Below are 25395 nucleotides of genomic sequence, written 5' to 3' on the forward strand. Positions count from 1 at the left end.
CAATAGTAGATAAATCGCCTCTGTCTGAAAATGTTTTAAGCTGCCAATGTCCCTTTATAGGGACTCAAGTAAAAAGAACAAAACATTTTCTTCCTTAGGTTATGAAAGGTTCGTATTTCACTCAACTTGACCAATGAAAACAGGTTTGTCAGTTTCACTATAATTCTCTTCTCTATACAATTATGCCATTCCAAGCAACGCAAGAAAAGTTATTTCCACTGGATATTTTAAAATAAGTGTTCCGGAAGACATTTCTTCTAATGGTCTTGGGGTTTTCTGAACCCAGAAGTTATATTTTGGGGCTAAATTGTTGCATGTTCCTTTTTTTATTGTAAAGTGGCTAAACACGGCATAATTTCATTTAAACCACCACTAAATGTCATCAAGCAAAAATAGTCTTTATTCAAATTTCATGGAAACAGGGATCACTGTACTTTGCAAGACGGGGAAAAATAAAATAAAAAAATTTAATATAAAACAAGGATATTGTCACAATACCAGAATATGGAACTCTACTTTTTATTCCCCTATGGGTTACTGCAGGTATCTATTTTCTTGACTGTGCTATTCACAACTCTGTAAATCCAAAAATATGAAACCAAAAGTAGTATGAAACTTAAGACTTAGCACTTTCACTAAATGGCATACATTAAAGGGCATCAGTTCAAGGGCAAAAATAGCTGAAGTCACCATACCTACCTATCAGTCATCATTCCAACCTTATAAACCCATCGAAGTACAGTGCTCCCTCTCTGTAAGGCTGTTCTTGGAAAACAAGGCGATTTTGGTGTTCTTGTGAGGATTGTGTTATAAAGGGGATCTTTCTACAAGTCAGCAAATGAGCTGCATAGCCTTGATCTAGAAGGCATTGCAGAAAGGGAGTCCTGTACTGAACGATTACAGACACACCATTAGGGTAGTTAAAAATGTACAGCATTGACATGTTCTACTTCAATCACTTGTGCTACAACTACCAAACATGTACAAAAGACTTTTCATATAGTTTCAAGTGTGGTTGCAGCAAGTTTAGGACCTCGAACGAGATCTTGATCTAGATCGGGATGGTGATTTAGAGGCAGACCTAGATCTAGACTTGGACCGGGACCTAGTTTTTGAAATTGACTTTGATCGGGAGCGAGATTCTGATTTGACATTTGGTTTGGATTTAGAATTTGACCTAGATCTGGATCGAGATTCATGACTTTTGTCCATTTCCTCACCCTCATTTTTTACCTCCTTTGTGTCAGATTCTCGTTTTAGATGCTCCTTTTCCTTGGACTCCGATCTGGATCTGGATCTAGACCTAGACCTGGACCGGGACCGCTCTTGGTCTTCCTTCTTTTTCTTCTTGTTGCTAGATTTGCTGTCTCGCTTGCTGCGCCTTCTGCTTTTCTCACTCTTGCTGTGGCTCCTGCTCCTACTTCTGCTGTCATCCCTACTCCTCTTCCTTCCTTTCCTTTTGTCCTTACTCTTACTACGACTCCTGCTCCTACTCTCCTCTCTGCTCTTGCTCCTGCTCCTAGCCTTGCTCTTTTCCCTCTCTTTACTCCTACTTTTCTCCTTACTCCTACTCCTCCTCCTCATGCTCTCCTTCTCTTCCTCCACTCTCTCCTTGCTTCCACTCCTGCTCCTACTTTTACTCTTACTCTTTTCCTTGCTGGGGCTCCTGCTCTTTGCTTTTGCGTCGTCGTTGTTCTGGACAGCATCCTCCGCTTTGTCTTTACTTTTGCTCTGGGTTTTCTCTGCACTCCTGCTGCGGCTCCTACTTTTATCATTTTTGATTGGACTCCGGCTTTTTTCCTTTTGGCCTCTACTACGGCTCTTGCTTCGACTACGGCTCTTACTTCTAGAACGGGACCCAGACCTGGAAATGCACAAGTGGATGGTGACATATCAGACTTTTGAGCATGGCGTGGTTCTCATTTGCTATTAAATTTTGGTAAACAAATGAAGCAACGCCCATGCTGCAGCGTTAGGTCGATGCCTCTTACACGTCCTCAGGATCTCCCCCACAAAAGTATACCTGGATCTTGATCTACTCTTGGAATGGCTGCTTTTGCTACTGCCACTACGGCTCCTGCTCTTACGAGAATGTCTGCTTCGAGAGCGAGACCTGAAACAAAAGGAATTGGCATTAAGTCATTCCAAGCCCATGGAAAGAGAAACACCTCTAATCCTGATTCAATAAAAACCCACGTGACTAAAGAAGAGCGATAGCACATCAGTAACATTCTCTCCACTTTGAGACAAAATGATCCCAAAGCATCTTACAGAGTATAGATGGGGACTCTAGAAATGCCTATAAATCACCACAGCACAATATCTTATTTCTCTTTCCTATATACTGGAAATGCCGCCACTTCTGGAGTTGAACAGGGCTGCCAATCTGAAGCAGAAGCACAATGGTTTGTAGGTAGGGGAACTAAGTCTTTCCAAATGAGCTCAGGTGCCTGGGTCTAGCAGTGTTTCCTCTTTCCCCTAAGCAGAGATTTTTCCCAAAAAGCAGAACATATTTTTCCAGGAGTAAAAGCTTCCAGTTTTGCCTGTAAATTTAAGGATCCGGGTATCTTACAAAATCCAACACTACTAACCTACAGAGAGTTGAACATGAAGATTTTCCTTTCTTTCTGTTGAAGCCCTTTTCTTGTGCCATATTGCGCACACCATATAAATAGCCAACCTCTACAGAAGAGCAGGAGGTGTCTCCCAGAAGAGAAATGGTACAGTGGGAAATTTATGAACTTTCAAAAAGAAGGAGTTTTACGGACACTTATGTATGTTTACTTTGCCACTTATCACATCCTTTCACACTGTGGTAAAGGGCATACAGTTTAGGCAAGAACCCTACAGCACTGCAGTATTTGCGCAGCGTCTAGCTCAGTGGAGTTAGAGTCAGTGATTGGCACTCCTAGGTATTATGGTAAAACAAATATCAGGTATTAAAAAGTGTCCATCACAGATCACACCATCCAATGAGCGGTGAACCGATTTTCCGCAGTCATTTATTTCCAACTGATTTGGGCTGTCACCAAAAACTCCGTTTCCTGGGGACCCAGCGTACCTCTAAGCATCCATGGGTTGGCACTGGCTATTCAATTAGACTGTAAGAGCCACAGCTGTATTATGGACAAACATACCTCGAATGGCTTCGGCTTCTGGAATAGGAGCGGCGCCGTCTGGATCCAGGCCTGTCTTCCACTAACCTAATCTTTCTGCCATTCACTTCTGTCCCATCCAGCTTTTCAAGGGCTCTTTTCATATCCGAATAGGATTTGAACTCAATCACACCTTCATTTTTTCTCCCTTTGTGTGCGTCTGCATATGTCACTTCGCCTGCCTGACGCATATAATCCTGGGAGGAAAGGACAAAAACATTGCCTTTGAATCCACAGATTTAGGGTTTCACGCTGGTTCTGTTTATTCCCCCTCACTGCTCATTTCATCTCTTCTTTAGCATGCAGAAAGCAGCATTGGTTGGCTTGCCTGAGGCAAGGGTGGAGTGGAGGGGAGGAGAGGAGAACAGCTCACTTTTGCACCCTCTTATTCCTAATGATGATTACTGCAGGTTCCTGTAATTGTGCTCAATAGCCCACACAAGATAAACACAACCGATCAGCAAGGACCCACTGATGTTAGTGAGAATTTTATCCAAAAAGCATTTTTGCAGGAGCAGGTCCAAATTTCTGAACAAGACAAGTAAAGACATTGCAGCAGTAATTTTGAGGCAAGTTATTATTTGAAAGGGGTAACCTTGATACAGTACAATATGCTCTGGATTGAAGCAAATTTCTTCTCACTGAGGTGATTTAAAAACATAAGATTTGCACTCAGATTTTTTACCTTTTACCTTCAAGTTTAAGAAGCCGTGTTTTTAAAAAAGGGAACCAGTAAAAAGTGACTGAAGCCCTATAACAAAACAGGGACAGCACAGGCAACAGTGCACGCTTCCTTCACCCTACTGCCTAGCGAGTGTACTTCAGACTTCTCCTGGAGGCCCCATTTTCCAGCTCATTTACACCCTGGCCTCCCTTCTTAGACTGCTCAATGTGGTGATGGGTTTTGTGATGTACACATTTGTTTACCAGGACCACACAGATTCTGTCCTTCCCCAAGCAGCCTGTCAGATGGTGCTGACTTTCAATCAGCACTGATTCAGGCTGCAGTACCAACAGCGTGTAGAGGTCAGTATCATTTTCAGTTCTTGAGTTGCCAGACTCCTGTCTTGAGATGCTTTAGTGCTAACTCAGCTGCCTTCCTGCCCCCACACAAACCTGAATCCAGCAAGGGATTACTCCATAACATGCTCCAATTGCTTCCAGTATTAAAAAAAAATATACTTTGAAGACAAGCTACTGGTGGTTTAAAGTGTTCTCAACATAAAATGCTATTTAAACCAGACCTACATGACAGGTTTGTAGTAAGTTAGAGTTTTCACAGAATAAGCAGTTGATGATACGCTTTATATCTGAACTATGAACTAATTCAGCTTGAAAATACCCCTGTGATGTAGATCAGTATTATCTGAATTTTACCAACAGAAAAACTAAGGCAAAGGACAGGTTTCAGAGTAGCAGCCGTGTTAGTCTATATTTGCAAGAAGAAAAGGAGTACTTGTGGCACCTTAGAGACCAACAAATTTATTTGAGCATAAGCTTTCACGAGCTACAGCTCACTTCATCGGATCACTTCAAGCTTATGCTCAAATAAATTTGTTAGTCTCCAAGGTGCCACAAGTACTACTTTTCTTAAGGCAAAGGAGTTCAGTGATTTGCTCAAGGGTACAGAGGGTGTCTTAGCTCTTTGGCATTCCTGGCTCCCACTCAGATCCAAATATCAGACCTTTGATCCACTTGCAAATTTTCAGCAAGTGAGAACATGTATTCTTGGTAATTCAAGGAGAAAAGCGCAAAATAAAGAGTCATCTGAAGAACAAGCAAATGTTTTTAAACCATCCATAGCTGGGATGACGGCTGATCAGCATCATAAGAATGCTCTTTATAAAAAAATTTAACCTCTTACACAACCGAGGGCACAGGGTAATCAAGCAGCTACTGGATGACATTTTATTACCCCCTCCCCCCATAATCACTACATGTGCTGTGGCCTATAGTTAGAGTTACCCAAGTTTTTCTATTACAGAGTCATTTTCAGCTCCTTACAATTTGAGAAATTTTACTTGACTGAAATTTTGTATGATCTCTTCCAGTCTGGGAGCAAATTTTTCTGAAAGTTTCTTCAAAAATGGGTGAGGAGTTTTCACATGAAAACATGTAGTCTTTTGGCTAAAGTTTGAAACTTTTTTCACACAACACCAGTACCTCAGAAGGATGGAGGAAACTTCAAATTTGATAGGACTCAATTCCTAGGTCTGATGAAAGTCTGATTTGACTTGGCAGAGTTTTAAAGGCAAGTTTGTTTATTTGTTTTAGTCTTTACATACGCGCACAAGCTTATGTTAAATGAGAATACTACTGTTCTCCCAAAAATCCATTTACAACATACATTATGTAAATGAAGTGGAACGTCTCATGATTCCATATAATGACATAACTTTTGAATACGTGTATTTGTATATGTGTACTACTTCAAACATGTATTCTCAAGTGTGGGTGCGTATGAGAGAGAGAATGAATTTACATTTATTAAAATGAGAGAATAGAGCTTCTGAAGTAGTCAAATATTTCCAGCATACAGGATATGATTGGAGCCGTTCTAAATAGAGTGTTCCCTCGCAACAAACAATGTTTAGTTGGTGCAACGGCCACAGGATCACACAAAATTTCCTTGGCTTCACAATCACCACGTCATTTAGGCCTTTTCTGATCTTCAACCTCAGGCAGAATAAAGAAAAGGGCCCCCTACCTTCAAATCTTGCCAACTGCAACGGCTTGACAGATTTTCCACGATCAATCTGTACTCTGTACGGGTAGGAGGACCGTACTTATCTCTTCCGCTTCTTCTATAACCATATCCACCTTTAGGAGGTGACAAGCAGACAGCAATACTTCAGCTAGGGAGGTGGAGTGACTTAGTCTACACCCCAGATAAATAAACTATTCTGCCCAATATGTCAGCAAATACATTTAATCTTTGCCCCACCCTCTAGACTAAGCTAGATTCTCCTCCTTTAAAACATAAAATTAGAGATAAAACAATAAAAAATATAACTACAATACTAGCCCATAATTACAAGGATGTATAATTATATTTACAGTTACAGTTAACATGCAATTAAATTTAAGTTATTAAAAAGTTTTTGAAACAAGAAACCAAATCACTAAAGCCAGTTTACTAATGTTACTTACATTGATTAAAGGTTTTCTGAATATCTGATATGAATATAGATTTTCAGGCACCTATTTCAGTTTAATCTCATCTGTCTCTAACCCTTGGGATCCTCACCACCCAGGTCTAATGGGAAAAGGTTGCGGTCGTCACATGGCTTCCTTTTTTGGTCAGCCAAGGGCCACAAAGGTCAAAGCCACTCATGGAAAGGTAACCCAAGGTCAGCAAATGGAACAGGCAGTCATCTTAGCCTCAAAGGACTCTTTTAATTAAAACATTGAGGTCTTTGTTAAGTCTATGTTAAACAAATCACATTACAAACAAACAAATACTTAGAAAATAAACAAACAAATTAATAATAATGGTACAAGAAATTGTGTTCATACATTTATTAATCAGTTAAGTAAATTAAAAATATCATACAATTAGCAAATTGATAAATATTCAAATATTTACATTAAGTTACAAAAACAAATTATTCAAACTTCATATCATGACTGTCTTTTTAAAAAAATTACTTTTTTTTTAGTGAAATATCTTAATTTAAAAAAGTCACTGAGATACAAATGCATTTTAGTGCTTACTGCGTCCAGAACCATAACTGCTGTCACGTCGTGGGCCCCTGGCATGTTCAACGATAACTCGCTCCCCACAAAGGTCTTTACCATTTAGCTCATAAACAGCATCATCTGCATCACGCAGATCGTCAAACTCAACAAAGCCATACCTAGGAGGAGATAAAAGTAACTTAGGCAAAGCTGCACAGCCCAGGATACTGATATTCACCAAGAGCAATTCATATCATATGTACTTTCACTGCCCATGGAGCCTGGCTACATAAGGCAGCACCAGACTTTTAACGACCATCAGTAGCCAACTCTCGAGGACCAAAGGCAGGGAGATTTTGACCAAGGGTCCCAGGCCACAGAACAAACAGGCTCCCCAATTTGTTGGCCTACAAAGCATGGTGCTACACTTCTCTTTCATCATTTATTACAGTAAAGCTAGAGCAGTCTGGTGGTTCTGGTGAACATGACTGGTTTATTACGAGACCTGGGTTCCATTCTTGGTTCTGTCACAGGCTTTGCGAGAAGTTAGGTAATCTCACACTATCTCAGTTTCCTCGAACTCTGAACCAGAGGTATTCACCCACATCAGTGTTTGCAAATGGCTTGAGCTCCTGAAACAGAAGGTGCTACAAGACAGTAAAGTATTAAGGCATGTCAAGAAAGGGAGTTTATCAGGGAGATTGGGTAATGTTCCTCTCCACTGTGGACAGTACTGAGGTGTCTGAGTAATGTGAGTAGATGTTATGGCAATGGGGTTGGGTGTATAGGTCATTAGGATTTTCAAGTTAGCCTTGTACCAAAGAGCTTCCCATAAAGTCACCACTCAAACCGCTCTATCAAGCCACCTAGAAATTAACATTTGATATGAATGAAACACATGAATAGGATATGTATGGGTCCAATCCTGCAAGTGCTGGCTGTGTGGAAATCCCAAGTCCTGAAACTGGGAGCTGTGTGCAGAGTGGCGGCAGAATTGGCCCTACGGTGTTTTGTTAGTCGTAAGACCGACCTTTAGATAGAGTCCCCAACAAAACCATCCATGCAAAATTCCACTGAGGTTCAGAGGCTAAGCACAGTAATAGTAGCCAGTGTAAATCAGGTTGCAATCAGGGCCTTAGTTTGTGCTTCAAAGAAAAACTGCACCAGCTTTGCTCAGGGGTCTGGATACACACATGGGGAGAAAGGAGTGGGAAGATGCCAATTAGGAAGTGAATCTTAAAACTAAGACTTTAATTTGAGCGGGCATTTCTGAGCACACTGTTTGTTAGTTGCTGCAAGACAGCAACACTCTAGGAGCGGCACAGAAGACTGGAAACCACTTGCTGCCCTGATTTAAAGATGCACTGAAAAGCTAATGCCAACATTTTCAAATGCGAGTGCTGAGACTCAGGAATCTAAATCCATAAATGGTCCAAACTACAGAGGTGCCACTGAGATCAATGAAAAGGAAAAGCTACAAAATAGCTAACCTCTGTCACTCAGATTTGAGAATAGTGGCTGTAAGTTTTTAAAAAAAAAAAGTTATACTGATCTCAAACTTCATAAAAGGAAGGTGAATATCATAATTGGACATGGTTGAAAATCTTGAAATTAAAAATGGACACTTTTTCCTTTTTTTTGCCACCCATAATCAACCGTTTTACATATGGGAAACTGAGGCACAGATAACTTAGGCGACATGCCTACGGCCGTAGAGCAACAATGTCGGGAAAAGAACTCAGATCTCCTGACCCTCAAAGTAGTAATGGAATCGAACTATTATATAAACACAGATATTTTACAACAAAATACTAGTAAACCCCAATTATCCAAATGGGTGGGGGGGGAACATACCAGAAACTACAAGCAATCTAGGTTCAGATAATAAGATCACCTATATTTGAAATCCATTCCCCCTTTACTTACCTTCCAAGACCCAAGTTCAGGCTTCAGAGTCTCCCCTGCAATAGCTGATGGCATCACAGCCCCGTACAGCAGTACAGGGAGCCCCGTTTCAGCTGGCTGCAACATCTCTGGCTGCTGTAGGGCAAACAGAATCCTGAACTAAGGTCTGAGCAGGCAAGTAAAGGAGGAAATGGTTTTGATACATCTGGGTTTCAAATGTAAACATATGTAAATTTAAGTGTACACAAATTCGGATCTCTTAGCTTGGGTAGTTTAGTTTATGAACATTTTCATTTCCTCCTTTAATACCCATTTAACACTAGAAGATCCTTACTATGCAAACATGAAACATTTTGATTAAATATTTTACATGAAAATTCGTCTCTGGCCACTGCAAGCATCATCGTAGTTGCTTTTTCATGCAAATAAATGCTGGCCTCAGAAGGGGGGCAACATGTGCTGAACTGTGGCTTGGAACTGTTTAATCACAGCACTAAATACATCTGTGAAACTGATCAATCCAGCTTTACTTTGTCATTACCCCATTCCTCTTCTGTTTGCACAAATAAAGCAATATCCCCTTACTCTGATACAGAAACTCAATTGCTTTGTAACACTACATTAATAGTTACTCCAACCCTTGATTAGGTGTCTCCCTAGGTGCCAGTAATACCATACAAAGTTTTTGACACAAGAAATTAACGATATTTTTTATTGAAACTTCAAGAGTGGGGTGGCGAATTTCATGGTTGCATAACAGGATTATGTGAACGTGGTCCTAATACCAGCTCAACAAACCTACTCTTTTTAAAAGCATCAAGGGTACTTTTCATGATGAGTACTCAAATCATTCACACCAAAATAGGGCACCCTCAGCAACAAAGCAAAATCTAACACCAGGTTTGAGCACTGGTTTAGGACTGCCTGGAGAATGCAGTAGTCTACGGAGTCACTGACACCACCTCCTACAGAACCTGAATTTTCCTTGAAGTTTTCCCACATAAGATACGATCAGGACAAGTCTTGCTTAGTGGGATGTGATAGGTACCATGTTACACCTTCTCTCCTCCTTCCCCCCACCCCCAAAAGAATGCTTTAATATTTGTCCCATACCCTCAATAAAAACAGTACGTAACATGCAACATGCAAGCAAACCTAGAACAAACAGGTATTCATGTGATGGATGGGGGGGGGGGGAAATGAGTAAGAGAAATAGATTTCTGGAGAAAACTTTCACGGATTTATTTATAAACAGTAAGCAAAGTTTTATAAAATCACTGAGGGGTGATAGTTGTTTTTAAAGACCATTAAAATCATCTCACGCAACCCAGAGATACAGAGGTAATACTAAAAAGAAAAGGAGTACTTGTGGCACCTTAGAGACTAACAAATTTATTAGAGCATAAGCTTTCGTGAGCTACAGCTCACTTCATCGGATGCATTTGGTGGAAAAAGCAGAGGAGAGATTTATATACACACACACAGAGAACATGAAACAATGGGTTTATCATACACACTGTAAGGAGAGTGATCACTTAAGATGAGCCATCACCAGCAGCAGGGGGGGGAAGGAGGAAAACCTTTCATGGTGACAAGCAGGTAGGCTAATTCCAGCAGTTAACAAGAATATCAGAGGAACAGTGGGGGGTGGGGTGGGAGGGAGAAATACCATGGGGAAATAGTTTTACTTTGTGTAATGACTCATCCATTCCCAGTCTCTATTCAAGCCTAAGTTAATTGTATCCAGTTTGCAAATTAATTCCAATTCAGCAGTCTCTCGTTGGAGTCTGTTTTTGAAGCTTTTTTGTTGAAGTATAGCCACTCTTAGGTCTGTGATCGAGTGACCAGAGAGATTGAAGTGTTCTCCAACTGGTTTTTGAATGTTATAATTCTTGACGTCTGATTTGTGTCCATTCATTCTTTTACGTAGAGACTGTCCAGTTTGGCCAATGTACATGGCAGAGGGGCATTGCTGGCACATGATGGCATATATCACATTGGTAGATGCACAGGTGAACGAGCCTCTGATGGTGTGGCTGATGTGATTAGGCCCTATGATGGTATCCCATGGAAAAGAAGCTCTTGAGGAATTCCACCATGATTTCAACAATTTCCATCCCACCATCAACCTCAGCCTGGACCAGTCCACACAAGAGATCCACTTCCTGGACACTACGGTGCTAATAAGCGATGGTCACATAAACACCACCCTATATCGGAAACCTACTGACCGCTATTCCTACCTACATGCCTCTAGCTTTCATCCAGATCATACCACTCGATCCATTGTCTACAGCCAAGCGCTACGATATAACCGCATTTGCTCCAACCCCTCAGACAGAGACAAACACCTACAAGATCTCTATCATGCATTCCTACAACTACAGTACCCACCTGCTGAAGTGAAGAAACAGATTGACAGAGCCAGAAGAGTACCCAGAAGTCACCTACTACAGGACAGGCCCAACAAAGAAAACAACAGAACGCCACTAGCCATCACCTTCAGCCCCCAACTAAAACCCCTCCAACGCATCATCAAGGATCTACAACCTATCCTGAAGGACGAGCCATCGCTCTCTCAGATCTTGGGAGACAGACCAGTCCTTGCTTACAGACAGCCCCCCAATCTGAAGCAAATACTCACCAGCAACCACACACCACACAACAGAACCACTAACCCAGGAACCTATCCTTGCAACAAAGCCCGTTGCCAACTCTGTCCACATATCTATTCAGGGGATACCATCATAGGGCCTAATCACATCAGCCACACCATCAGAGGCTCGTTCACCTGTGCATCTACCAATGTGATATATGCCATCATGTGCCAGCAATGCCCCTCTGCCATGTACATTGGCCAAACTGGACAGTCTCTACGTAAAAGAATGAATGGACACAAATCAGACGTCAAGAATTATAACATTCAAAAACCAGTTGGAGAACACTTCAATCTCTCTGGTCACTCGATCACAGACCTAAGAGTGGCTATACTTCAACAAAAAAGCTTCAAAAACAGACTCCAACGAGAGACTGCTGAATTGGAATTAATTTGCAAACTGGATACAATTAACTTAGGCTTGAATAGAGACTGGGAATGGATGAGTCATTACACAAAGTAAAACTATTTCCCCATGGTATTTCTCCCTCCCACCCCACCCCCCACTGTTCCTCTGATATTCTTGTTAACTGCTGGAATTAGCCTACCTGCTTGTCACCATGAAAGGTTTTCCTCCTTCCCCCCCCTGCTGCTGGTGATGGCTCATCTTAAGTGATCACTCTCCTTACAGTGTGTATGATAAACCCATTGTTTCATGTTCTCTGTGTGTGTGTATATAAATCTCTCCTCTGCTTTTTCCACCAAATGCATCCGATGAAGTGAGCTGTAGCTCACGAAAGCTTATGCTCTAATAAATTTGTTAGTCTCTAAGGTGCCACAAGTACTCCTTTTCTTTTTGCGAATACAGACTAACACGGCTGCTACTCTGAAAAGAGGTAATACTGAGCCACCTCCTTTAAAATATATGTATATCACACCACATGGGTTAAATACCATGAGCTAAGAATACCTCGAAGTGTAGTTTCACACCACAAGAAACGACAACTGCTGACACAGCCCTAACTATGGCAATTGAATCTGCTGTTATAAGGTGGTAGTGCAAGTAAATCTTTTAAATGTCTACTGTTACTGCTTTAAATATGCCATAAAACTACCTAATAAAAGCTTCAATACCATTTACTTCAGATTGTGTGAAACTGAATCATTTTACTCTCCATGTATCAAAAACAGAAAAAAAACCTGCAAAAGCACACACCCCTATTTCTAACCAATTTCAACAGATTAAACCACCTGAAGGAGCTTTTTATTAAAGCTGAAAATAAATGGGATTTTTTTAACCCATTTAGGTCCCAAATCCTAACAGGAAATTCACTCCATTTATTCTGCCATTCCTCCATCTATATGATGCTTTGAGGCCATTGGATTCATAGCAGTTAGACCCACATACTCCTCTCCATACACCAATGTACTGAAAGACAGTTTCTGAGACACAGGAGGTACCAACAAGTTTTCCTGGTGCTTGTGAATGGACAGCTCTGGAGCCCTTGACAGATCAAGATCTGGTAGAGATCTAAAATCACATGCTTCAGACGGAATCTGAAAATGGTCACTCTCCCCTCCGCCAGTTTATGCTAGAACTTCACTGACTTCAATGGAGTTGCATGGGTCTACATCAGGACTCAACTGGGATTGTGATCTCCTGTGGCTTAATTAGTTACTGCAAATTTATATTGCTGACAAGATTGCTTAGTATTTCATTTGACTCTAATGAGATTCTAAATAGAATAAGAAAACCTAGGTACAGTATTGTCGGTCTTCTTTTCAGCGAAACCACAGTTTCAGTTCGCATGCTTCCCAAATCTGGACTTTGAAAATTCCCTAAACTTCTTCTCATAGGCACAGCCTGAGGAAACACCTGTAGCAGAAACAGGTTAAGCTGAGCAAAGTGCTGTGTTAAGTATTACTTGCTCTGATGGCAACACTTAACTAGCACAGGTGAGGTCAGGTAAAATATCAGTATTCTTGCCCATGGCTGGAAATACTCTAATTATATCTGTTGAGATTTTCTTGCAGTTATTTTCTACATGTGGTGACACGAGTTAATTCAATGAATTCAATTAGTAGGAAAGCTCTTCCAAGGAATTACAAGGGTTCTGTGAGATGATGGATCATGAAATCACTCTTAAATGCTGCTTAAAGTAGCAACCTAGCTTTCTACAAGGACGCTTTTTTAAATTACAGTATCCATTTGACAGCAAGTGCTAATTAAGTTTCCATTATCTCAGTTGTACTTCTACCTAACTCAGACACCAGGGCTTGGTTTCTCCCTAAAGGTGAAATTTTTTCTCTTACATATTTTTGAACTATGAGTAGTGGAGAAGGGAAAGAGGGAACAGGAGAGACTTTTCCTGCTGACAAATGAGACACTTATAAATGGCTGAACTTTGAAATAAACTTGAAAATGTCATGCAAACAGCTGCCGAAGAGAAAGTCAAGCAGTAAGTTTGAAGGAGACAGGACATTTTAAAATTTAAACATCTGAAAATTACACACTGCATATATGTCCATTATGAAGTATGCCTCGATATATTTTATGTGGTTAAATGTCTTGAGATACAGAATGTGTACTGAAGCCAAGTTAGTTGCTGTAGGAAGGTTACTTTTGCGTTCACAATTTTAAATGCAATTTAATCAATGAATTAACAAGTGTTTTATATTCCAGATATATTGAGCTAGAGATACAGGTATGAAATGAGTTCCTGGTTAAAGTATTTTTTGTGTAAAGTCTTCTGTTCACTGAGCAGAAAAATGCTGTTCCTTTAAGTTTAGATGGGTAGTCTGATCAGCCCTCCTTATAAAGACAGACTTGGCCCTCATTTTAGACAAAGCCAAAACGAGACCGCAGACTGAAGGAGGGAGCCGAAACTCAGCTCGGACACCTCTCTCGGACCAGCAAAAGACTTTGCAGATTTCAAACACTCCTGCTCATCTTCTGGCTTTGACTGGACACTAACCACAAATTGTTCAAGAGCATTTTACACAAGAGATCTCAAGTATGGTGATGGGAAGAGCAAATGGTACCATTTAGTTCAATTTTGTTTCATGTCTGTTGTTGAAAATGAAGGAAAAATGGCTAAAACTGCCTATTACTGGAAGTTAAGTGAACTGATCTTCTGGAAACAAATCTCAAGGTGACTGCGGGTCCATAGAGTATAAGAATTTGTAATGATTTCAGCTAATAAGGAATGTATTTAATTGCCATTAAGACATCCTTGCAGCTGGATAAAAAGTAATGAATTGGACACACTGGGACTATGATTATAGGAAAGACTTCAGCTGATATTTATTGTTACCAAAGCTTCTTAAAGACAATCCTCCTTTTCTTACAGAGTTTGCATAAATAGGACTTGGTCTTTTAAACAAGTAGGCCAATTTCCAATCAAATTGGCCCAAAGGTTAGGTTTTGTTTTTAAAGACCGTTTTTACTGAGCCTATAAGCAATAAATGAAATGGGAGAATATTTACAGTATACACACACACTGCACTATAGTGGTAGCATAGGAGAATATGAAAGTCAAAGACTAATCTAATTTTGGCCAAGCTAAGCTAAATACAAATAGGAGAGAGACAGCATAAATGGTGAAAAAATGATAAGATTCCTGGCTCCTACTGTGCTTTTTCATCTGCAGATCTTGAGGCATTTCACAAAGGTGGAGGAATTCTATGGGGAGGGGGACTTCATCTTTGTCCTTCTCTGAAATGTGCCTAGTAAATGATCAGTAAACAACCCCATTTTTCAAGTGAAGAAATGGAGGTACAGAGACTGACTTACCAAAGGTAATAGCAAACCAGTGCCAGAGCCAGAAATGGAACCCATGTTTCCCCAACACCTACTCTTGCACCAGACCACAGTTTCTAGAAGTAACAGTTAAGGAAGTTAGTTTGTTCAAGTCATTGTAGGACCATTGAATCCATATATATGGTAAATGCCAAAGAAGGGACTTCTTTACCAGCCTCTAGGAGCTTCTGAAATAAGTGAGAAATGTGCCATTGAATCTGTTGGTTGTTTATATAACAGGGCCATGATCCTAACTCTGTGCTACCATGCATGTTTCCTACTAACATGTGACATACTGAAAGCCAGGCAGGTGCCCCAACTCCCCCAAACCTTCCAACAAACAGCCTTACACTAAGAGCTGAAATGATAGCAGTGGCCTAGAGAGCCTTTGGGGATTCTGATAACAGCTGGCCATGGGGGCGTAGGAAACTACTTGAAACTACTACTGGTTTCAGAGAGTTGCAGAAAATTGGGAAGGGGGACAATTTAAAAACAGTTTTAAGAGACAGGGCTCAATTCCCATCATTATGTATTATTAACTTGTAGCACTTGTGGCCAATATTGCAAGTTCCTTCAATGTCCTAGAAAAACCTTACTGAATTAACTATTTTTGGAGTGCAATATAATAAATGCATGCATGTATTATTGTGGGCCAGGATTGCATGTAACCTCTCTGGGGCGGCAATGTGATGTGAACCCTGGGAAATGTTATAAACTTAAAAGGACTGTATTGAACAAAGTTCCAGACAAAAATCGACATACAAGACAAACAATGTCAAGTGTTTGCCACCAGGGTATTTTCTAGCACAGGGGATGGTAAACTACGGCCCACGAGCTGCATCTGGTGCGCCAGCCGTTTTAATCTGGCTCTTGAGCTCCCGCTAGGAAGAGGGGTCTGGGACTTGCCCCGCTCTGGTGCTCCAGCTGGGGAGCAGGGTTGGGGGCCGCTCCCGGAAGCAGCAGCATGCTCCCCTTCCCGCTCCTACACATAGGGGCAGCCAGGACCCTCCGTTCCACATGCTGCCCCGCCCCAAGCACAGCCCCCCACAGCTCCCATTGGCCGGGAACAATGGGAGCTGCGGGACAGTGCATATGGACGGGGCAGCGTGCAGCAGAGCTGCCTGGCTGTGCCCCTGCGTAGGAGCCGGAGAAGGGACATGCTGCCGCTTCTGGGAGCTGCTTGAGGAAAGCGCTGTCTGGAGCCTACACTCCTGAGCCACCCCTTGCCCCAGACCTGATCCCCCTTCCACCCTCCATACCCCTCAGTACCAGCCAGGAGCACCCTCCTGCACCCCATATCCCCAGCCCCTGCACTCCCAGCCGGAGCCCTCATCTGCCCCCCGCCCCAAACTCCTCATTTCTGGCCCTACCCCAGAGCCTGCACCGCCAGCCAGAGCCCTCACCCCCTCCACACCAATTTCGTGAGTATTCATGGCCCGCCATACAATTTCCATACCCAGATGTGGCCCATGGGCCAAAAAGTTTGCCCACCCCTGCTCTAGCAGGAGGTAAATGCAAATTCCCCACCTCCTGGTTATGCAAAAACCCAGCCTTGGGAAGCTACGCTCTGAGGAGAGGACCATTCTCTGCTGATCACCTGTTCCTAGAGTCTCAAGATCAAATGCCAAAGCCGTATAAAGGAAAGACTATCCTATGGATGGGTGTGCTAGTTCTGGTTCTGAAGCTGAGACAGTTATGAACTTGTAACCTCAGGGAAAACCCAGCAGGTGACTTTGAAGGACTGACACCTACCAGAGAGAAAGGCTGAGGCTGGGGTGACCTCTGGTAAGCTTTTTGATATGCATGGAGGTTCTTTTATTTATTTATTTACTTACATGTTTTGTCTGTTATGCTCTCACCTTCAAAATAAATACACTTGCTTATAAATATCTGTGTGGTAACCTGTGACTGCTGGCAATTACAGCTGTTCATAGCCTTCAGAGAGAAAGCAAAGTACAGATGCTGGCCTGTGTAGACAGTTTGGCTTGCTGGGGACATCACAGTGTAAGCAGGGAACTGTGCAGCCTGGGAAAACCCTAGTCACGAGGGAGACGAAGGTGGGTCTCAACCGAAGAGAGGTGATGGCTGAGGAACTGGGGACTTAGAGTGGATGCTTTCGAGGGACCATAAATGGGAAATACAGGTGCAGTTGCCACCATCTGTGATGGCACCGACTATAATCAACAGCTCTCGGCATCCTTCCTTCAGGCACCAATGCTGGTGCACATGCACTAGGGAAAAGGCTCTGTGATTATTACCATCTCTTGCATTTGAGTTAAGAGCATGCACATTAACCCTGTGATCCTAATTCTCTGGGTTAGGTTCATGCTGTTATTTTGAGTAATTACTACATCTCAGCAAATGCAGTTGACTGGTGAGCTGCAATAACTCTGTTATTCTCTGGCTACTCCTTAGGATGAAATTCCCAGAGGCCTAACACAAGGCCTTGAGTGTTACATACATGTTAAGAATTTAAGCTGGGAATTGGGCTTTGTGCAGGCCCCTGGCAGTAGAATGGATTTCACCCTCTAGCAGAGACTCCTAGCTGTGTCAAGCTACATGTGCTGCTAACATATATGACAAGTATGGACATGGGGACAGTTACAGCTGTGTAAGGTTCTTCCAACAGTGGATGGCAAGTTAAAGTGTTCTTGTAAAACTGCATCTTTACTCCCGATTTCAGAATCTTGTCTTTGAATTGTTAGTTCAGGTATATAATATGTATCACACTGAACACCTAACTGTGCCTAAGAAGCGTTCCTGATTTTTTTTTAAAAAAAAAAGATTTTTATTAAATGTTAGAATGTACCTGTGGATTTGTCACTAACTAGATTGTTATAAATTCCGTGCACACTTGGATAGCTACACTGCATAACATGTCAGTGGTCTAATGCAGGACATTAACTATGCTTATTTTATTGGATACCTAGGTATGTGCATTATAGCACCAAGAATCCCCAGTCAGGATAGCAGTTCTATTGCGCTAGGTGCTGAGCACACCTTGCACCACAGAGCTTAAAATCTAACTGAGAAAAGATGCAAAAAGTGGTGGTAACTGGAAGGGAAGAGGGGAGGGAACCAGTAACAAGAACATGTTTACAGTGATGTCTCCAACTTATGAACTCCAAAGGGACTGGTACCAACATCTGGAGGGAGGAGAGAGGTACTAAGCAGGAACCAGGATAGATGCTAATAACTAAGCTGTCCATGAACTCCACGTGATCTGGGCTGGTAGGGGCCATGACACTTGTCAAAGGCATCGGCATATAAAAGTTTACAGGAACTACAAGTACTGAATTCAGCCATGATACGGTAGTTCCCACATACTTTATGATGTGCATCCTACCTCCAGCCTAAGGCAATGCATTCCTGTTTTTGTGGAGTTCATAAATTGTGTTTGACCTTCTGAAAACATTAAGAACTGCACTGATACAAGCTACTGGTATCACTGTGAAAACCAGTGACATTTCCAAACTGGTCCATGGAACACTGGCTGGGGTTACAAAAAACCAGGTAGGTTCATGATGCTGGCTCTCCTTGTTTACTGCTGCTATAAGTGTCTAGCCTCTTCAGTGGAAAAAACATACCACTCTATATTTTGTCCCATTACTTATCCAAAAGTTAAATGGGATAAAGAGCCTCTTACTTCTAGGTCACTGGTTCAAAGTACAGTGCACATTTGTAATCATTACCATCTTACAGCTGTTTGGTCTGTGTAGTAGAGGGTTTCAGTCCAGTTCCCACCAGGCAGGCTCTAACTGGCCCTCTCGTTGGCTGCTTCTGCAGAAAAGGTGAGGACTGAATGGGAACGGAAACAACTCCCCTCACACCTTGGGACGGACTGCTCCACCGCGGCCCCAGGTTGTTCTGTGTTCAGAGCTGTCAGTCTGGCACCCTTCACCAGCGATAAATTGAACTAGAAGCAAGTGTTAATAGTTTCAACCCTCTATACGGAGGTAATCAGTTCTGCACACAACTTGCTAAGTTTCAGAATTCTTTAGGAAAAATATTTATAGCCATCCAAACATCAAGAACCACTAAACCTGACCATCTTTTCAAAATTGGCATCTGTGCCAGAAACACAGAACATCCAAATCTTCCTGGTTATAACTCCTAGTTAAAGTTCTTATGAAAAGATTAGCATAACCAAGATTTTACCCAATAATGAAACACTCAACTACATGCTCCACAGAAATAATGCCATAATCTAATCTACTAAACAGCCAAAGACAGACTCCCTTAAAATTGGCCTGCAAAAGGAGAAAAAACTGGACCTCGTTTTGCCACTTTATCAGGGATAAAGGCAACCTGCAAAGGTTTTTTTCTGCTTGCCTTCTTACATGAAAAATTCAGGTCCTGTCTGAACATAGAGACTGACTAGAGAACTAGTAAAACCATATAACCAGAACCAAGAGTACAACAGTGAACTATTAACAGGAGAAGAGATTTTTTTAGAATGTTTGAAATTTCACATGCATTTAACTTTAGTGACTGGTTACTACTTTGGAAAAAGTAAGTTTCTGTTAAGATTTAAATATCTTGCTCATTCAATTGAAGTGTTAGAGTTCAAAAGAAATTCCCCTGAGAAACCCCAGAAAGCTTCCAACAAGCTGAGGAAGAACAAACTGGACATTCCATGTATTTCTAATGTAAAAACCAAGCAGAAACACACCTTTGAGGCCTTCATATTAATAAAGCAGAAAAGAAGGGCACCAGCAGAATTTTCCCTAAATCACTTGCAGGTCAACTTAAATTTTTCTTACCATCTAGATCAATGTAAATACCATTTAGTGGCATCCAATATATTTGACGGATTTTTAAAGTTAATGGGTGCTGAGCACCTTCAGAAATCAAACCACCCTTATTTATGTGCCTAAATAAGGATTTGGGAACTTACCTCTAGGCACCCAAGTTTGACACTTTTGGCTTTGATCTCTGTGCCTCAGTTACCCATCCGTTTAGCAGGATAATGCTTCTCTATCTTGCAGGGGTATTGTGAGGATTAATACATAAATATTTGGGAAATGCTCAGATGGAGGGCAGATAAGCACCTACATAGAAGCTTTTTTCTTAAAAAAAATTATTAGATTTCAAGTTGGTGTCCCTGTAAGTGAAAGTTTCCAACTCTTAGAATTATTATTGCTTACTTTTAGCAAGTTTTAAAAAGATAAAAGCAAGCTGAAATGCCCAATTTTCCAGGCATCTTGTTCATGCACTTCTGACATGCATGGCTCCAGCTGCCATCAGTACAACACTGGCTAAGAGCAAGGTGAAGATGGAACCTAAGGGAGTGGAATCTAGATGCTGGAATTAAAATGGAAACTTTCAGTATGAACTAGGTTTTCACTCCCTTCCCCCTTTCAGGTAAATGCTGCTTTAAACTACTTAAATTATAAACTCTAATCATCATTACTGGTGATCAAGATCCAACTAAGCTTTTTTGGACTGTCTGATAATATTGCACTCCAGTTTCATTTTCTGCCAATGCATTTAATCTTAGCTTCACCAACTGCTAAAATACTGAATAGCTAATCTCCTGCAGGCTAAGCAGTTAAGATAACCCGCAATTTTCTAGAAGAAACTGACAGAATCTCATAAGTCACACGCTGTGCAGTAATTTTTAATCATTTGCTAAGTGCTGCTAAAAATAAGTTTTGGAGAAAGGATCAAAGGGCAAACAAAGCAAACTGTAAAGTACCCTCACAAAAACTCAATACAAGATTATGCTGGGTATAAAGACATAACACCTGATTTTTTTTTAAAGTAGATTTTTGTCAATCTGCCATTTTAAATTCAAGCCAAGTTAACTACAGTTTGTTGAAAGATTTCAAAACAGAGGTTGAAATTAAAAGGGGATTTTTTTTTTTTTTTTTTTTTTTTTAGGAGAAATTGTTAAGTTACTCCTAGAAATATACGTAGGGCTGAGCCACCTAACTATTTGAAGAGATCAACTTAATTATAGCAATAGCAGGTGCCACAGTCAATGGTGACTTCCATCTTCCTATTTTATATCCCCCATAGTTTTAATTATCCATAGCTTTCTTAAATTCCTTTTGGAGTGACGATCTCCATATATTCTCCAGAATGGCTTTTTTCTTGAAAATGGAGCAAACTAGATTCATCCACTGTTTTGAGTTTTAAAAACATTCTCCTCCCGAGCACATATGTTCAAATGATAATGTATAATTTCTTTAAAATGCTGAAAGACAGAAATTTCAGACTTGGATCCACATTACAAATGGGTCCCATGGGCAGCCTCTTGCACCCATAAAGAGTCCCAGTGAGCACGGGGAGTTGTACAGGTCCATTTGCAGCATTGGGACCAGGCATTTATATAATTCTCAGTGAAGCAGAAAAATAAGCAGGATGAAAGCTGGTTGCATCATTTAATGACCATGCTAATCTAGCAAATTTGACAGATGCTGGTTAAATTTTACAGACATTTTTCTATTTTGGGGCAACTTCAGTTAAGAGCGTCAACTAATCAGCAGTTCTCTCCCAGGGAAATTTAATGCAAAAAACTAGCATTTGTGAATCACTGAGGTTGATAAATCAGGCACACAGGACAGTCAGAAAATTCCAAACTTTAAGGTTTCTACTTTCTCAGTGATCATACTGCATCTTGCACATATGTAGTATTCTCTAATCCTGTTTTCCTAGTTGCATGTAAATCTTAATATTTGATTTAATCTTGTACTTGACTCTCAAATCTGGGTGCATTTCTTCAGATTACTCTGATTTTGAATCTCCTGATTCTGAATCTAATGATTTTAATAAACTATAAAAAGATGCCCAAGAGAGCCCTGGAAGTTTAAATCTTATTAACAGACTGGGCCGAGAAGCAACCGTAGAGAATTTTGCATCCATTTCAACCCTGACTTGCAGGGCCCCAGAAAGAAAAGGTAGGTTCAGTGTCCAGGGCCCATTCAATCCTTAGGCCTATATAATGTTCTGAAGACAAGTTTTAAGCAAGGTTAAGCCCCACTTTGCCATCTAGGAAAATAGTATTAGCATCTTTCTAAGAAAAGTTGTGCTTCATAACAGTTCTCTAGAAGATGCTAACACGGATCCCAATCCTACTCAGCCCAAGTGAAATCAAAAGGAAATGTGGAAGCACAAAGAATGCAAGCTAAGGACTATAATCTCCAACATAAGTAGAGCGAAGGTCCAGAGGCCAATTATTATGGTGGGATTTGTAATGTAGATTGCCTGCTAGCTAGGAATCAGAATGAAGCCTCCAGTTTATTACATCAAAGTCAGAAATCCTTAAACTATTGTCTATGGATCGATCACTGGTGGTCTGGAGTATTTGCTGCTGGTCCATAGGCTGGTATGGTGCTAGCTTTCCTAGTTTCAAGCAGCTAATCACATTAATATTAAATATTTTCCCAAATAAGCAACTGTAGTTGCCACAGGGATGTTACTAATGATGTGGAGTGGGTGGGGAGTTGATCCCTGAAATGCTGTTAGGACACAGTCCACATTATGAGAAAATGTGAGAATCTCTGGCCTAGGCCTACCTACTATATGGTACTAACTTGCAGTCATTTGTAGCGAAAGCCACATGACACAGCAGTAACCTAGAGGGATTCTGTATCTAAATATCAGTCCACTATTAGGTTCCTAATGTGTCTAGACAGCAAACAGTAAGTTCTTAGAGGAGCACCAACTTGAAATCCAGGCAACTTCAGAGAATGAACTGTAGGTACTACAACTGTCTGGTTCCACAACCTATTTTTGTAGTTAAACATCCTCCTATTTTAAGAAGTGCTCCTTTCTGTCCATTTGTATGGAGTTTTCAGACAGCAACAGCCCAACTCTCTATACAGGCATTCAGAGTGCTTTCAAGTGTACACAGTAGAACTGGAAAACAGAATGTTCAAATCTTTCAGTAACAGTAATCTTTGGTATTACCTGGTGCAATAGCAGGTAAAAGACAGACACGTGGGTTTTTTAAAGACTGTGTCTTCAGTCACCTTTTAAACCTCTTATAGGCCAAACCACCAATAAGACCATAGAGTATTAAATCCTGAGGTCTCCTTTTAGCTCAAAAACTAACTTTAAGAGGCTCCTCATCCCCACTCCCAAAATGAAGCCCTAGCTAACTCTACACTCCTGTCAGGCTTTTCATGTCACCTACTTATAATATTGTTTGGGAAGTAAAAACTTCAAGACTCATTTAACTAAGTTCCAGAATCTAAACCACCGATTTTGTCCACATTAAGAATCCACGCTTGGATGGATGGCAAAGCAATGCAATAGCAGGATGTAAAGGATCCTGCTATGGCAAGATGTCAGTTGCCAGAACTGCACATGTAAGCAGGAGCTATATAGGACTACTGCATGGATCAGTAGTGACCTTCCCCCACCACACCATTTTCCCCTATGTACCAATCCACAGCGATCACAGCCTTTAAGTGGGACCGATAGATAAAGGAAATATTGAGACCATTATCAAGGACTGTTAGCCTCTAACCCAGACATCACTTTGCACCAGTTAGGAAAGGGGAGGGGAAGAGGTTTGTGAACAGCACTGCCAGGCTGCGACAGCCTCAGCAAGGGAGGTTTCTAGGCACACGGCCCCCCCTAAGGGAAATGCTCTGCTGGACCCCTCTCTACGCAGCCCATTGCAGCCAAGTTTAGCGCCACTACTAGCTGTGGGGGGAAAGGAGGGAAGAATGAGGGAGTAGGACATGCCTGCGGGTCACGGGAAGCCTGGAGCCAAGCTACTGAGAGACCCCAGGAGCCCTGGCCCCAGACCCGTGCCCCTGGCGCTGGCCACGAGGCCAGGCCGTTGGGCAGAGAACCCAGGAGTCCTGGCTCCCCCTTCCACGCTGCGCCGCGTGGGGCCAGACTCACAAGGAGCGAACCAGCCCCCTCACCCCCCCCGGCGGCGCCTGCGCACACAGGCCCGGCCCGGCCGAGCTGAGCTCAGCGCGCGGGCCGGCAGGAGGCGGGAGGCGCGGGCCGGGGCCGGGGCCGGGGCCGGGGCCGGCTCGGCTCTCGCCCGCCGGGCCCCCGACGCTGCGCTCCGGGCCCGGGCCCGGGCCCGCCGCTCACCCGTTTTTGAGATCCACCTCGAGGATCTTGCCGTAGCCCTTGAAGAAGCGCTCGACGTCCCGCTCCCGGGCCTGGTAGCTGAGGCGGCCGATGTAGACCCGCGGCATCTCCCGGCCTCGCACTCTCACCGCGACCGGCGGCGGCTGACTCAGCGCGGGGGGGGCAATAGGGGGCAGCGGGCGGCGGCGACGTAACGCGCACGGAGGGGGCGGGGCGGGGCGCCGCTCGTACGTCACCCACGTCGCCGCCGCGCGGGGAGGGGCGGGATGACGTCACGTCCGGCCCCTGCCCCGGCGCTCGGAGCCCCGCCTGCTGCTCCTTTTGAAGGGGCCGCGACACTGAACAGGACCGAGCCTCCCTGCCTAGGGCGGCGCTCGCTCAGCCACGTCTCTGCCGCTGCCACGCTCAGCGGCAGGCCGTATGGTCACGTGGCACACTGGGCGCCATGGCGATGGATGGGTCACGTGGCAGACGGGGCACCCCAGTGGAGGATGGGTCACGTGGCACACTGGGCGCCATGGCGAAGGATGGGTCACGTGGCACACTGGGCGCCATGGCGAAGGATGGGTCACGTGGCACACTGGGCGCCATGGTGAAGGATGGGTCACGTGGCAGACGGGGCACCCCAGTGGAGGATGGGTCACGTGGCACACTGGGCGCCATGGCGAAGGATGGGTCACGTGGCACACTGGGCGCCATGGTGAAGGATGGGTCAAGTGGCAGACGGGGCACCCCAGTGGAGGATGGGTCACGTGGCACACTGGGCGCCATGGTGAAGGATGGGTCACGTGGCACACTGGGCGCCATGGCGAAGGATGGGTCACGTGGCAGACGGGGCACCCCAGTGGAGGATGGGTCACGTGGCACACTGGGCGCCATGGCGAAGGATGGGTCACGTGGCACACTGGGCGCCATGGTGAAGGATGGGTCACGTGGCAGACGGGGCACCCCAGTGGAGGATGGGTCACGTGGCACACTGGGCGCCATGGCGAAGGATGGGTCACGTGGCACACTGGGCGCCATGGCGAAGGATGGGTCAAGTGGCAGACGGGGCACCCCAGTGGAGGATGGGTCACGTGGCACACTGGGCGCCATGGTGAAGGATGGGTCACGTGGCACACTGGGCGCCATGGCGAAGGATGGGTCACGTGGCACACTGGGCGCCATGGTGAAGGATGGGTGAGGTGGCACACTGGGCACCA

The 25395-nt window shown here is 43.1% G+C and overlaps 1 protein-coding gene across 2 annotated transcripts; it reads right to left on the minus strand.

Moving 5' to 3' along the window:
- Positions 1-382: 382 nt before the first annotated feature.
- SRSF4 (serine and arginine rich splicing factor 4) lies at positions 383-24490 on the minus strand. Of its 2 annotated transcripts, none has more exons than XM_038377490.2 (6): positions 24194-24490; positions 6870-7012; positions 5863-5975; positions 3138-3352; positions 2024-2113; positions 383-1864 (listed from the first exon to the last, which is right to left on the minus strand). In XM_038377490.2, the coding sequence occupies exons 1-6, from the start codon at positions 24298-24300 to the stop codon at positions 1027-1029; spliced, it is 1506 nt and encodes a 501-aa protein (XP_038233418.1). In that variant the 5' UTR covers positions 24301-24490; the 3' UTR covers positions 383-1026. The 2 variants fall into 2 exon arrangements, with proteins under 2 accessions (XP_038233418.1, XP_043362125.1); XM_043506190.1 differs by lacking the exon at positions 24194-24490 and adding an exon at positions 7339-7477.
- Between the last annotated feature and the right edge of the window lie 905 nt (positions 24491-25395).

The sequence above is a fragment of the Dermochelys coriacea genome, chromosome 19, assembly GCF_009764565.3.
Source record: "Dermochelys coriacea isolate rDerCor1 chromosome 19, rDerCor1.pri.v4, whole genome shotgun sequence".
NCBI classification, from domain to species: domain Eukaryota; kingdom Metazoa; phylum Chordata; order Testudines; family Dermochelyidae; genus Dermochelys; species Dermochelys coriacea.

Excerpts from the sequence above, each read along its gene's own strand:
- SRSF4 (XM_038377490.2), bottom strand. The coding sequence starts at position 24,300 with ATGCCGCGGGTCTACATCGGCCGCCTCAGCTACCAGGCCCGGGAGCGG. Across the intron at positions 7,013-24,193 it reads GAGGTGGATCTCAAAAACGG|GTATGGCTTTGTTGAGTTTG; the intron begins GTGAGCGGCGGG and ends ATCTCCTCCTAG. Across the intron at positions 2,114-3,137 it reads AGAAGCCGAAGCCATTCGAG|GTCTCGCTCTCGAAGCAGAC; the intron begins GTATGTTTGTCC and ends CTTTTGTTTCAG.